This window comes from Oryza brachyantha, chromosome 3 (genome assembly GCF_000231095.2).
Source record: "Oryza brachyantha chromosome 3, ObraRS2, whole genome shotgun sequence".
In the NCBI taxonomy this organism is placed as follows: domain Eukaryota; kingdom Viridiplantae; phylum Streptophyta; class Magnoliopsida; order Poales; family Poaceae; genus Oryza; species Oryza brachyantha.
Window position 1 is genome coordinate 18959120 of NC_023165.2, and position 12672 is coordinate 18971791.

Genomic DNA, 12672 nt, shown 5'->3' on the forward strand with positions numbered 1-12672 from the left:
AAGAGAGAGGGCAAGAGGGAGGGAGAAGCTGATGTAGTTTGTGCTTCTCAAGCTTGGTTAAACTTTTAACAAGAGTTTTGCTAAAAATCTCTCATGTGATCTTTTTTCACAAAAATCATATGAATGTAATTATAACATAATATATAATTACACTGTAACTAGTATATATTATAATGTAACTAGCATTGAGTAATAAGTACTTTTTAGTTATGTGGGAATTTCATACTACTTATTACCTATGTTCAAAAATATAATTATTTCTTGGTTGTTTAGCGTAGATGAATCCCTTTAATCAATTCAGTGGTTAATTTTAAAATTTTAAATTGACTATATTTTCTTTCTAAGCATCTGATTGGCTTTGGAATCATCGAAATGATTGAAATCATGTGAATTAGTAAAAATATTTATATTGTGGTATAAAATTTGAATTATAGAAATGCTTATATTTAGAGAGGAGGGGTATATATTACAATTATATTTGTAACTACATGTTAGTCAATATTATAATTACACTACAAATATATTATATTTCTATTTGTGTGGTTTTAGTATTAAAAAACCACATGGTGAAAGTGCATCTAGGGTCTCCTTTTGTATTTTGATGTTTAATGACAATTAATTAGGAAGGACTAATGTTTATTAAAGGTTGTTGCAAAATTTGGTCTTTCAACAAGAACGTATGCATGGAAAGGTATGGAGCGTGTTCGTTTAAGACTCAAGAGAAGACGGCTATTAAGATGGTATAAGTATTTTTTATCTTGATCTTGAGTCATAGGAAAAGCCATACTATTTAAGGCGATGTCTATCTGAAATCTAAGGAAAATGCAGGTGCTCTAAGTGGTTTGTGTGATTTATTCCCTTCATCTATAATTGAAATATGGTTTTTATGTGTTTAATGGTATTTTCTATGGGTAGCGATGGATATTACAATAAGAGCCAAAATCGCTCAGTTGGGTTCTATTAAATAGTAACTGAAGGATTTTTTTATTAAATAAACATTTTTAGAAAGTAATTTTATTACTAAACCATCAGGCAAAAATTTTCCAAAACTAAACCTTTTGACCATGCCAGTGTTAGTGGTGTGATAAGACAAACGTTACCACACAACCTAGTCGGATGGCATGGCGTGACAGTCTTGCCACGTCAATGTCAGTGACGTGGCAAGACAATGTTACCATGCCATCGATAATCCGATAATGGCGTGACAAGCTGTTTCACCACGTCAATGTTGGTGGCGTGGCCAAAAGGTTCATACGGTGAAAATATTTTTCCAGAGGTAGTAATAAAATTATTTATTAAAAATGTTTAAAAATAGAAAAAATTCTAACGGAAGTTGCGTTATACTCCTGGATCAATGGTCCTTGGTTCTGTGGATTAGCATACCGGAGATTCCATCAGTACTTGTCGAAATTCCATTATGATCCAAGACATTTTTGTTGGTAAAATTAACGGAAGTTTCGTTAGTTCTTAACGGAAGTTTGGTTAGTTCACTAATCCAATCAATTTAGTTTCTATTAGAAAAATTAACGGAGGTTTCGTTACTTCTTAACGGAAGTTCCGTTACTTCACTAGTCCAATCATTTTTTGTTCTATTGGAAAAATTAATGGAAGTTATTATAGTTCTTAATGGAAGTTCTGTTAGTTCACTAGTTCCATCAATTTTGGTTCTATTTGAAAATTAACATATTGTGTAACGAAGATTCCGTTATGTATTGTATTTTCTGGACTGGTGTTTGGGGTCGTGAATATTGAGATTCCGTGGAATCTTTACTCCCAACGGATAGATTTTGAGAGGTGCTATAAATAGCCTCCACCTACCCCACGATAAACGTTGCTTGTGCTATTAAATACTCTTAAGCCTAGGGTTTAAATTTGCTCTCATCACATTTGAACCCTTGTTTCAAGAATTTTTCACTTGTGCTTCAATCTTTTAAATCTTGTACGAGTCAGTGTTGGTTCTTGGAGGTGTTGGTGCTTATGCGTCCTTGCATTGTTTTTTTGAGTGCTAGTCTTTCTCCTAAAGGATTTTGTTGTGCATCTTTTATTTTTGGAGGTTAAGTACTCTTAGACGACTAGGTGTCACTCCTGAGCAAATGATTCGCTTATTGTATACTAGGAGAAGTTTGCGAAGGCCATTGGATCTCGCTTCCGCAAGGAAAGATATACTAGAGTGAAAAGATAGGTGTATTTATGCAATATCTAGAGAATAGGGTTGAAAGAGACTTAGCTCTTTGTAACCACCTCAATGGAGAGTAGAATCTTCTTAGGACTTGAACTTTGAAAAAAAAACTTTTGGTTCCTCACGGTGATATTTCCTTTCTCTTTTATCGCTTAGCTTTTGTGGCCGCTATGTAACTGGACACTAAATGTGCATTTAACTCGTGGTACATCTATTGCATGTCTTGTTGAGAAGTGTTTTACATGCCTGTTAGATATTCTGGTAGGAATCAACGAAAATTCTGTTCAAGGAAAGTTTCATTTCTGATTAATAGAATATCTATATTACCTGTTGTTTCGCTTTAGGTTACTTTTTAAATGGGCTTATTCACCCTCAGACCCCCTCATAAGATCCGTTTACATGAAAGATATAGGTGGACGATTATTTGACTTTTTATATGAACGAAAGATAGGTAGACTCGTTTAAACAGCTGTGGTAGGGTTACCCTGCTCATGCTATGGCAAACGAGCTCAACAACATTCCACTACCACATTAAAGAATGATGTAGTTAAGAAGTTTAAATCTAGTAATTAATTTAGCTTTTTTATGCTTTTTACAGTTAAAAAATGTATTTGAAAGAGTTTTCCCACCCATCCTAATAGTACGTTCTAAAAATTCAAAATCGTCCGTCAGTTACTATTATCCAAACATTTGCTGAACTAATTCTGACAATAATGGTTTATCACAGCATACATGTTTTGTGGACAAATATGTAGAACTTCTAAAGTTTAGAACGTATGATATATTTATTGCAATTCTGTTACATAATAGCTACATGGGTATATAATGTCAAAAACATGCAGAATCGCATTTCCTGTTTTTTTGATTCGTAGGTTTCACCGTCTAATGTTTGAAACTCGATCATCCTCAGCACTTGACACAGTTGACACCTTCCTTGATCAAGCATCGTGCATGTGAATTACTAATCGACCGATCCAGAAATTAATTAGCTACTAGTAATACTAGAAACCATAATTAATTAATTAAGCGAGGAGCCAGAAGTCCTTGTGCCGCTTGCTGGAGACGAGGTAGCCGCCGGAGCTCCGCCGCCGGACGCCCAGCGCGACGCACGGCGCCGGCGCGTGCTCGATGCAGTACTCCACCGTCGTCCTCCTCATCCCGCCCCTCCGCCGCCGGAGCGCCAGCAGCCACCGCGCGGCCGCCCGCCGCCGGCGCTGGCCCAGCACGAGCAGCGACGCGCCGTGGCGCCTCGCCGCCTCCACCACCGCCGGCGCGCGCTCCCGCCCTGCCGCCTCCACCACACACACCTCCACCTTCACCTGCATCCCATCCAGCAAATGCACATGTGGTGTCTAGTAAATAAATTTTGAAGTGTACAAAAACTATAAAAAAATTAAGTTTTTTAATTGAAATTCTGAAGATTATTATTTTTGGATTGAAATTCGGGAAAAAAAAGTTTATAAAGTTCTTTTCTTTCAAAGGGACAGAGGACGACAAAGAAATATATTAATTTGCAGGCTGCTGATTAATTAGAAACAGAATAGCTTTTGACGCCGCCATTCCGCGAAATGTGCTAAGTGGATCACTGTCTATCATGCATACTTTGTATTTTTTTAATAAAAAATTAACTTTTATATAATGTTGGCTAGTAAACTATCAACTGAACTACATGTAACCGCAATTAATGGTAAAGCCGTCCAATCGGCACGTGGTTGAATTGAAGAGAAGATTTACCCCTTACTTCTAATTAGTGCATGTTTTGGATCACTGTTTCTTGTCAAATCCGTCTCAAATTACTGTGACATTATAGTCCTGCATTTGGTAAGAGCATTCCCAACCCAATGACTAGGATGATGTCCATAACATTAAATAAGTTATCATCTAATATAAAAGATAATGTGTCAAGTGAATAAATGAGAAAGAGAATGAAACCACATTAGACATGGTTTCTATACAACATTCAAAATATTATGTGAGATAAGTGGCATTAAATTAAATTATGAATAGCGTAGTTTGTATTGAAAGAGCAGTGTCTAGTACTACTTTCTTGATGATGTGAAGTTTATAAAAACTATATCTACTGTTATGGGTTAGAAATACCCTAAGAAGCCTAATTAAACTGACAAAGCATCTCGCGATCGAATGAATGACCGGACAAGATTTACACCTGAAACAGGTTCTAGATAGATACATATGGAGGATTTGGTTGGACACATAAATAATTAGGCAAATTGGCACCATTTCAAATTTACAATATGTACCATTGTTATTATTGTTAGGGCACGCACAAAAATGTTTATTAGCTGACTCTCTATTAATTAAGGAAAGAGGTGGAAAAAGAAAGAAAAATGTCGTCATGCATGACAACTCTTAGTATTTATTAAAGAAAATTTTATTGCACGTGGATGGATAAAAAATAGCGTAATAAAAAATATTTTATTGTATTAATAAAAAATCATATCTGATTTTACCTTTATATGTATCATTATAAAATATATTCTTATTACTAAATTAGATTAGATAAGAATTCGTAGTGAGTTCTGCCCTTTAACATGTCCTAACGCTAGTAGTAGCAATTAAGGATTAAGGAAAGCTGTTTAAGTTTACTTTATGTTTAATTACCTCTGGTCTGGCTGATTCACACAAGCTCCTCATGGCGTCGAGCTGTTGGTAGCACCTTGTCCTTGACATGTTCACGCAGAAGGACTCACCGCCGTCGCCCGCTGACGACGCCGCCGGCGGCGGCGGCTTGACGACGGCGAGGAGGAGGACGGCGTCGTTGCGCCGGACGGCCTGCGACAGCGCCCACTGCAGCGCGCCGGCCGCCTCCGCGCGCCCGTCCGCCACGACCATCACCAGGCGCCGCCCGCCGCCACCGTCCTTCCTATCGCCGCCGTCCGCGCCGGCTGCGGCGCCGACCACGTCCGCACCGCCGACGCCGTACCACCACCACCACCCGCCTTCATCACAAGTCCTTCCGCCCAAGCTCGCCGCCGCTGGCAGCTTGGAGGAGGCGCCGCCGTGGTGGTGGTGGTGGTGGTGGTGGTAGCCGGCCGCCACCCGCTGCACGCGCTTCCTGATCACCCTCGGCGTCGTCGCCGCCGCCGCCGCCGTCGACCAACCGCCGCGGCAGAACGCCGGCAGCCTCCTCCCAGCCATTCTCCGGCGCGCCGCAGCTAGCTAGCTAGGATTTAAAGAATGGATCGAGAAGGAGAAGCACAAGACGGTGGCTGCAGTGGTGGCCGGCCTCTGCCCTTTTTTGGCGCCGGTGTGGCCGCACACTTATATGCAAAGTGCGCGCGAAATTAAATTAAAGACAATTCGCTTAGCTATGCTCGAGAACATTTAAATTATGCTAAAAACAGTGGCAAATCAACTCAACTCCCCTAAGACGAATCCAGACGTGCAGGGCATGTAGAAGGGTTGTTGTTATTACGTGTTAGGTCATCGATCACAATACCTATACGGAAGTTAGGATGTGTTAAGGATCGTCTATTTTTTGTAGATAATGTAAAAATAACATCTACAAAAATTTGTAGTTGCTAACCATACTTTACCATATCTTGCCACGCCTATTGTTAGGCAAATTTGATAACTACCCATTTGGTTACTGTCACAGTTATGATGAGATAGATTCTCTTCCAGTAAACTAAGCTCTATGTATCTTCATCGATTACTTTAAAAAGTGTGTCAAGATTTAACCTTAACTTAGATAAGTGTTGCTATCTTTATTCGCAGATGGTGGTAGAGAGTGGCCGGCCGGCAGCCCCTATGGTAATATACATTGTTCGTGAGTACGATTTAAATATATGTGAATGTTTGAAAAGGCATAATTGTATGGTAGTATGTCATACATGTTATGAGCATTTGTGTACGTATGTAGGTCTGGTTAATTGCCAATCAGCCAACCGCCATTATTCCAACACGCATATGCATACAAGGCCTTGTTTAGTTTGCAAAATTTTTTTGCAAAAACATCACATCAAGTTTTTAGACACACATTTGAAGTATTAAACGCAGTCTAATTATAAAATAAATTTCAGATTCCGCCTGGAAACCACGAGACGAATCTTTTGAGTCTAATTAATCCGTCATTAGCACATGTTGATTACTGTAGCACTTATGGCTAATCACGTCCTAATTAGGCTCAAAAGATTCGTTTCACGATTTCCCCCGTAACTGTGTAATTAGTTTTAATGTTCATATATATTTAGTGTTTCATTTAGGTATCCAAAGATTCGATGTGATGTTTTTGAAAAAAGTTTTTAGGAACTAAACATGACCCAATTGTCATCTGCAACCAAAGCAATATGTCCTTTTTTTCCGATCGAGATCCCTTGCAGTCCTATAGTGAATTTGATATATCTCGTAATCATGGTATCAAAACAGATGGCTGAGATTCAACGCTATATTATTTAGTATAGTACTGAACAATATTTTGGATCCACTGCTGCTAAGTACGTAAATACTGTTCATAGCATTTATTGATTGTTCACCTCACATGAACATTACCTCTCTACCCAGACGCTTTTTTGTACGAAGCCTAGAAAGTTTTTTTCTAGATCCATGTATGCGCATGTAACTTAAATAGTTATAAAAAATCTAATAAAATTTGACAAGTTAAGCTATGATGTTATAAGCCACTACACTGATGTAATTCTAAATTGAATCTACACACCAAGAAATAAAAATAACAAATCTTATTTACACGCTCTGCAGGTACTATTTGCTGTTTGATTTTTTTTTCTTTAGCTATAGAGCAAATCTAGACTCACATATTTTTGTGTAGACTTAGAACATCACAATTAATGCAATTCTTTTTTTTCCAAATTTTACAAGGCCCTGTTTAGTTCCTAAATTTTTTTTTTCAAAAACATCACATCGAATCTTTATACATCTAAATGAAGCATTAAATATACATGAACATTAAAACTAACTACACAGTTATGAAGTTATGAAGGAAATCGTGAGAAAGACTTTTTGAGCCTAATTAGGACATAATTAGCCATAAGTGCTACAGTAACCAACATGTGCTAATGATTAATTAGACTTAAAAGATTTGTCTCGCGGTTTCCATACAGTATCTGAAATTTGTTTTTTCATTCATATCCAAAAACTTCTTTCGACATCCGGTCAAACATTTAACGTGACTTTTTTACCAAAACTTTTTTGCAACTAAACAATGTCTTAGACAAACAATGAGTGCTATTGCATCTGAATGCAAATATTCCTCGTCCCAAAGGTCAGCCTTGCATCTAGTTTGTCTCGATCTAGGTGAAACCTATGTGATATAAAAAATTGAAGTACTACTGTTTTTTCCATTAGAGCATCCCCAACAGCTCATCTAAATTTGGTCATCCATATCTTTATTTGGATGATCATCTAAAACACTTACATCCTTCATATCCCTTTGTACTCTAGAAAATCATCTATATATGGCATCCTCTATATCTATTTGGAGGATTGGAGAGAGAGCATCTAAATATAGAGTTTCTCTCTCCTAATATAGATGACATTCAAAAATAGATGATGAGATAAATGATCTGTTGGAGCTCAAATTTTACTTTTCGTCCTCTATTTCTAGGATGGAGAATGGGATGGATGAGCCCTTGTCATTTTACCTTTTAACCACCATTAATTCCACCCTTTATTTAACGAGGGACACCATATTCTTTTTGCTTGAACTTAATTTCTAACCTAAACTTAATGCCTATATTCAGGAATGAAATGAGTCGTAGTTCCTCCGTTATGGAAGAAGTTCATATTCCCAATTCGAATCAAATTTAAACTTGAAAAATAAACTTATTTTATAACAAATACAGTATTAAATAATATATATATATATATTTGACTATTTCAGAAGGAAAATAGCAGTACAAAGTATTCCCTTCACTTTTTTTATTTAACGTCATCGGATTTTAGGTCTATGTTTGATTATTCGTATTATTCAAAATATTTATATTATTATTATATTGTTGTTGTTGTTGTTATGTTGTGTTTGATTTATTACTAAAAGACTCTCTAACCATAGTTTTTAATTTTGTGTATTTAATAAATATTAAATAAAACAAATAATTAGACATATATTTAAAAATCAATTATGTCAAATGAAAAAGCTGAATTAATGTAGCTATAAATTAGTTATAGCAATCTCGAGTATAAGATCCGTGTGTCAACAACCACTAGCTGCACGTACGCACGGCCGATCTTTGGAAATCAGCGTGCGTGATCATGTCGATCGATTCTCAATAATTGCCCACATCGATCTGTACCCACTGTCCAGTACCATTATCAGCAGTTCCATCAGTTTAGTTTGGTCAACACCGGCTCTCGCAAGTACGACGTACGTACTTACAATAAAATGCTCGCTGCTATATATCCGATTGCATAAATCGGGCCGGATTCACCGGATCGTTATCATACTGACGATAGATTAGGTTTACACCGATCGAGGTATTAGGGGTAATGGTTTGACGGTATATTGGTAAAAATAATCTATAAATAAAATTTTTATGTACGTGCTCTTAGAAATTTGAAAGTCAATGATAGAAAATAAACTCCGATGAAAAACTATAAAATCAATTCTAAATTTAAGAAAATTTAAGATAAAAATGTCAAATTTTTTGTTTATAAGCATTAGAAAAAAGCAAAAAGACAAGTCTTATAAGCTCCCTTAGTGAGTTTATTGGATTATAATTATCCATCATCTAAAAACAATATATATATATATTATCTTACTAATAATAAACTATATTATAATAATCTAAACGCCGATAGGAACATGGCCCTTGCTCCTTATGTGAAGGACACATGGAAAGAAAGATACACGACATAGTGCTGAAAAGTTTCATGGTCGGTGGATGGAAAACGTGTCATGCTCTCACCGGAGCATAAATGATTGTAAGTAAGGGTATAAGTAGGCCGGTCTGTCAACCCGCTTATAAGCCAATTAAATAGATTGTCTATCAAATTATCCACTTAATTAGCCTATAAATAGATTCGTGGGCTGGCCCACTTATATCCCTAATTGTAAGTAACATAATGCATGCCAGCCTAACCCTCCCTTATCTGGATGATTACATTACACATTATAGAAGATTCTAGTTGATTAGTGATGATGAGTGATGTTTGAAATTCTTCGAATCACCCTGTCTCCTTCCTGCTAACACTTTTTAAGTTCTACATCACATCCTGTCACAGCCGTGATCGTAAGTTGTTCGGTCATTTTCATTTTCAGTAGTCTCTTTTATTTCACAGTTTCTAAACGTGAACGTTTTAGTTTTTGTCTGTGAAATGAAAGAGCATCTCTCAGACCAGTCTCAGTGCACAGTTCCATAACGTAGTTACCATGATTATAAATTAGGTAACCGAGCCAGATGAGTTTTCTCTCTTATCTCATGAAACTCCCTTATTTAATGATTCTGCTAAGTCAGCAATTTTGCTGATGTGACACCCTATTTAATACGAATGATATCCCTATGAAATATACATTGAGACCGGCCTCAGTGGTATATTTAATTTCATAATTTTATAGACTTGATAGATTATTTAAATTTTTGCATGAGAGTAATTGCTGTATGAGAGAAAAATAGGAGGTGGATCCGTATGGGATCTAGATGAAAGAAAGGTTGATCTCAATGGACTTTCATTATGGATGGACCTAGCCCAAAAATCGAGTGGGGGCATTAGGATGGTTAGTATGATAAAAAAATTTACTTAATTATACATTAGTAATACGCTAAATATTAAATTTGAGTGCTCAGCACACTTGGCGTCCGCCATTGACTCTCATTTGCTGGGAAACAACGCCGTGAGCCTTTCATTAGGATGAAATGGTTATGTTCTCTTGCCTAATTAAATTCTTGTCATATTATCCAAAAAAATCTGATATGCCATCTAATTAATGCCAAATGAATATGCCATCTAATTAATGCCAAATGAAAGTACCACTAAGAATGACCTAAGTTAAAAGAACTGTACAAAGTTTTGGCATTTATTACAATGATCAACAATTTAAATTGATTTATAGTAAAGGTGCGAAAAATATCATGCACTACGGTATTTTTGCTACAGTCAATTGCGTTGGTTTGTACTGTTTGTTTTGCATCCAATGATATCCCTCCACGCGATAGCTAGCTATTGGTTTCCATATATATGCTACACTAGTTAAATGTTCGTACGAATAAAAAATATTATAATATTATTTAAAATAAATAAAAATATATTGGCTGCCATTATGTTATAGAAAATACTCCTCTTAATTTGATTTTATTTGTGGCTATATATTATATATTTGATTACTTTTAAATTTTAAGAAGCTTGCTAGGTAATTTATAAAATTTGCAATAGGAGTAGATAAGGTGGACGAATTATTGTCACCACTTCCAGTTTGTTTTAAAGGAGTATAAATACTACCTTGTTCGATATGATTAATTCTTCCCTGAGCCAGGAAGTAGAGTAACAATCAATATAATTGATGCGATGAAAATTTTAAGGAATTGGTGACTAACAAATTTGAAATTGTTATTGCTTGGAAAAGGAGATATTAATTTTAATTGCAAGATTAATATCAGAGACAGCTGCAAGCCCACAATCACGGAACCGACAATGATCTGATTCTGATCTCGTTAGACAAATGTTTCGTCCTTTTTATACTTTTTTCCCTAGTGCTGCTATGTATTGAGATGGCTTTCTATTGCCCCATGATAACCTCAATCATTTAGGCAGAGAAGAAGAAAATAAGAAAAAAAAACAAGCCGCCAGTGTCATGTTTCAGTTACTTATTTTGTTTTCCAAAGTTTTTTTAGGGGAATATTACTTTGCAAAGTTGAGTTTTTTTATCCATGCTTTTCGACAATTCCTGTATTATGGCAGGGCGATTTTACAATTTTTGAGAGTATCTTGATGCGTCAAAATTTTGGTACTTCAACGTGCAAAGTAACTAATAGTACTAAATTTTACACTAGAAAATATGTTTTTTAAACCACACTATTAAAATATGTTATCTTCCATTACTTTTTTATAGACAGTAAAATGGCTCATTATCGTACTAGCAAATCCGGGTTGGTGAAACAAGTTATCTCATGATCGTTCATGAATTAATGAACAACAGTTCTTAATGGTAAGAACAGCCAGGGAAATTTATTCTGAATTCTTCGGTCTTTAATCTCACCAGATTTTTTTTATCAGAAATGGGTATTTATTTGCATCTCTAATCCATATATATATATATATATAACCCGTGAACAACAGTTCTTAATGGTAAGAATAGAATTTAAAATTGATACTTTAAGGGAAATATAAAATATTACCCATGAACTCATAAAATGGTGATTAACTAATTTTAGTCATGATTATATATGGACTCATAATATATTTTCATGTTTATATATGGACTCATAATATATTTTATTATATATTTAATATACGGGACATGAGGGTGATATAGCTCTTCCCATATCTTAGCCCATATTTTTAATGGACTCAGTTTTGAATTATCGGGTATCTGTTTTTCTCTCTCATGTTATTCTTAGGAGCCTCGGATAAGATGGGGAAATACCCATCCTGTTTTCACCCAAAGGTACCATACGTAAGTATGGTACTAGCATGATCATAATTTCATCAACATAACTTATCTCGTTTAAACGAGACCCTATTTTGCAGTATTTCTGAAATATAAACCATCCATGTGTCACCAAACACCACTAAAATACACCGTAAAAGATGTAACTAAACTAAAAATATTTTCATGGAGATGGTAGCAAAGTAATCGCACGATAGACATCGCAACTACTTTGTTCGTGAACATCTGTTTATCAAGTGAATGATAATTTCTTATCTACCGACCTTTTTTTACTCGCTGCAACGTCCTCTATCATCTACATGGCTATTTTTAACTTAATACAATTGAAAAATCATACTTTTGTGTGGACATTTGTCAATATAAGAAAAACAAACCAATAGATACAAACTATAGATAATAAAGATGGGTGACAGAGATGCAAGAAGAGATTGACGAAGGAGAGAGCAGAGAAGGCGATATTGCCAGTCACTAGAGACGAAGTGAAGGTGGTGGCCATAGTTGTATGCTATTGACCGATAGACGGCTCCATGGCTACGTGGTGTGGTATGGTGCTAGTGGTGCATGGTGGCTAGTCGGTGGTGGAGATGCTAGGAGAGGAGTCCGTTGGAAAGGTTAAAGGTGGAGGATATCTTTACAACTATCAAAGGTAGAGTACAGATGGTGGCCACCTTTATAGTCTACATGCGATTGTGCGGTATAATATTGGGTGGTGGACAACACAACTAGGATGCCAACACAAAATAGCCATGTAGAGGTATGGCTATCCGCGCAGGCAGTGGTGCACCGCTGTAGCTAGGGTGAGATACCGGCATGGCTATAAGGAAGAATGATCACACCCTAGTGAAGAGGGGAGAGAGGATTGATTAGACCATTAGCACTTGGGCTGGTGGTTTTATATTGGGCTTTGAGA

General features: G+C 36.3%; 1 protein-coding gene across 1 annotated transcript; it reads right to left on the reverse strand.

Moving 5' to 3' along the window:
* Positions 1-2921: 2921 nt before the first annotated feature.
* LOC107303782 lies at positions 2922-5338 on the reverse strand. Its single transcript, XM_040522721.1, has 2 exons — positions 4802-5338; positions 2922-3498 (listed from the first exon to the last, which is right to left on the reverse strand). The coding sequence occupies exons 1-2, from the start codon at positions 5336-5338 to the stop codon at positions 3202-3204; spliced, it is 834 nt and encodes a 277-aa protein (XP_040378655.1). The 3' UTR covers positions 2922-3201.
* Positions 5339-12672: the final 7334 nt, after the last annotated feature.

Coding starts and splice junctions, on each gene's coding strand:
- LOC107303782 (XM_040522721.1), bottom strand. CDS start 5,338: ATGGCTGGGAGGAGGCTGCCGGCGTTCTGCCGCGGCGGTTGGTCGACG. Junction 3,499..4,801: donor GTGAATCAGCCAGACCAGAG/GTAATTAAACAT, acceptor GATGGGATGCAG/GTGAAGGTGGAGGTGTGTGT.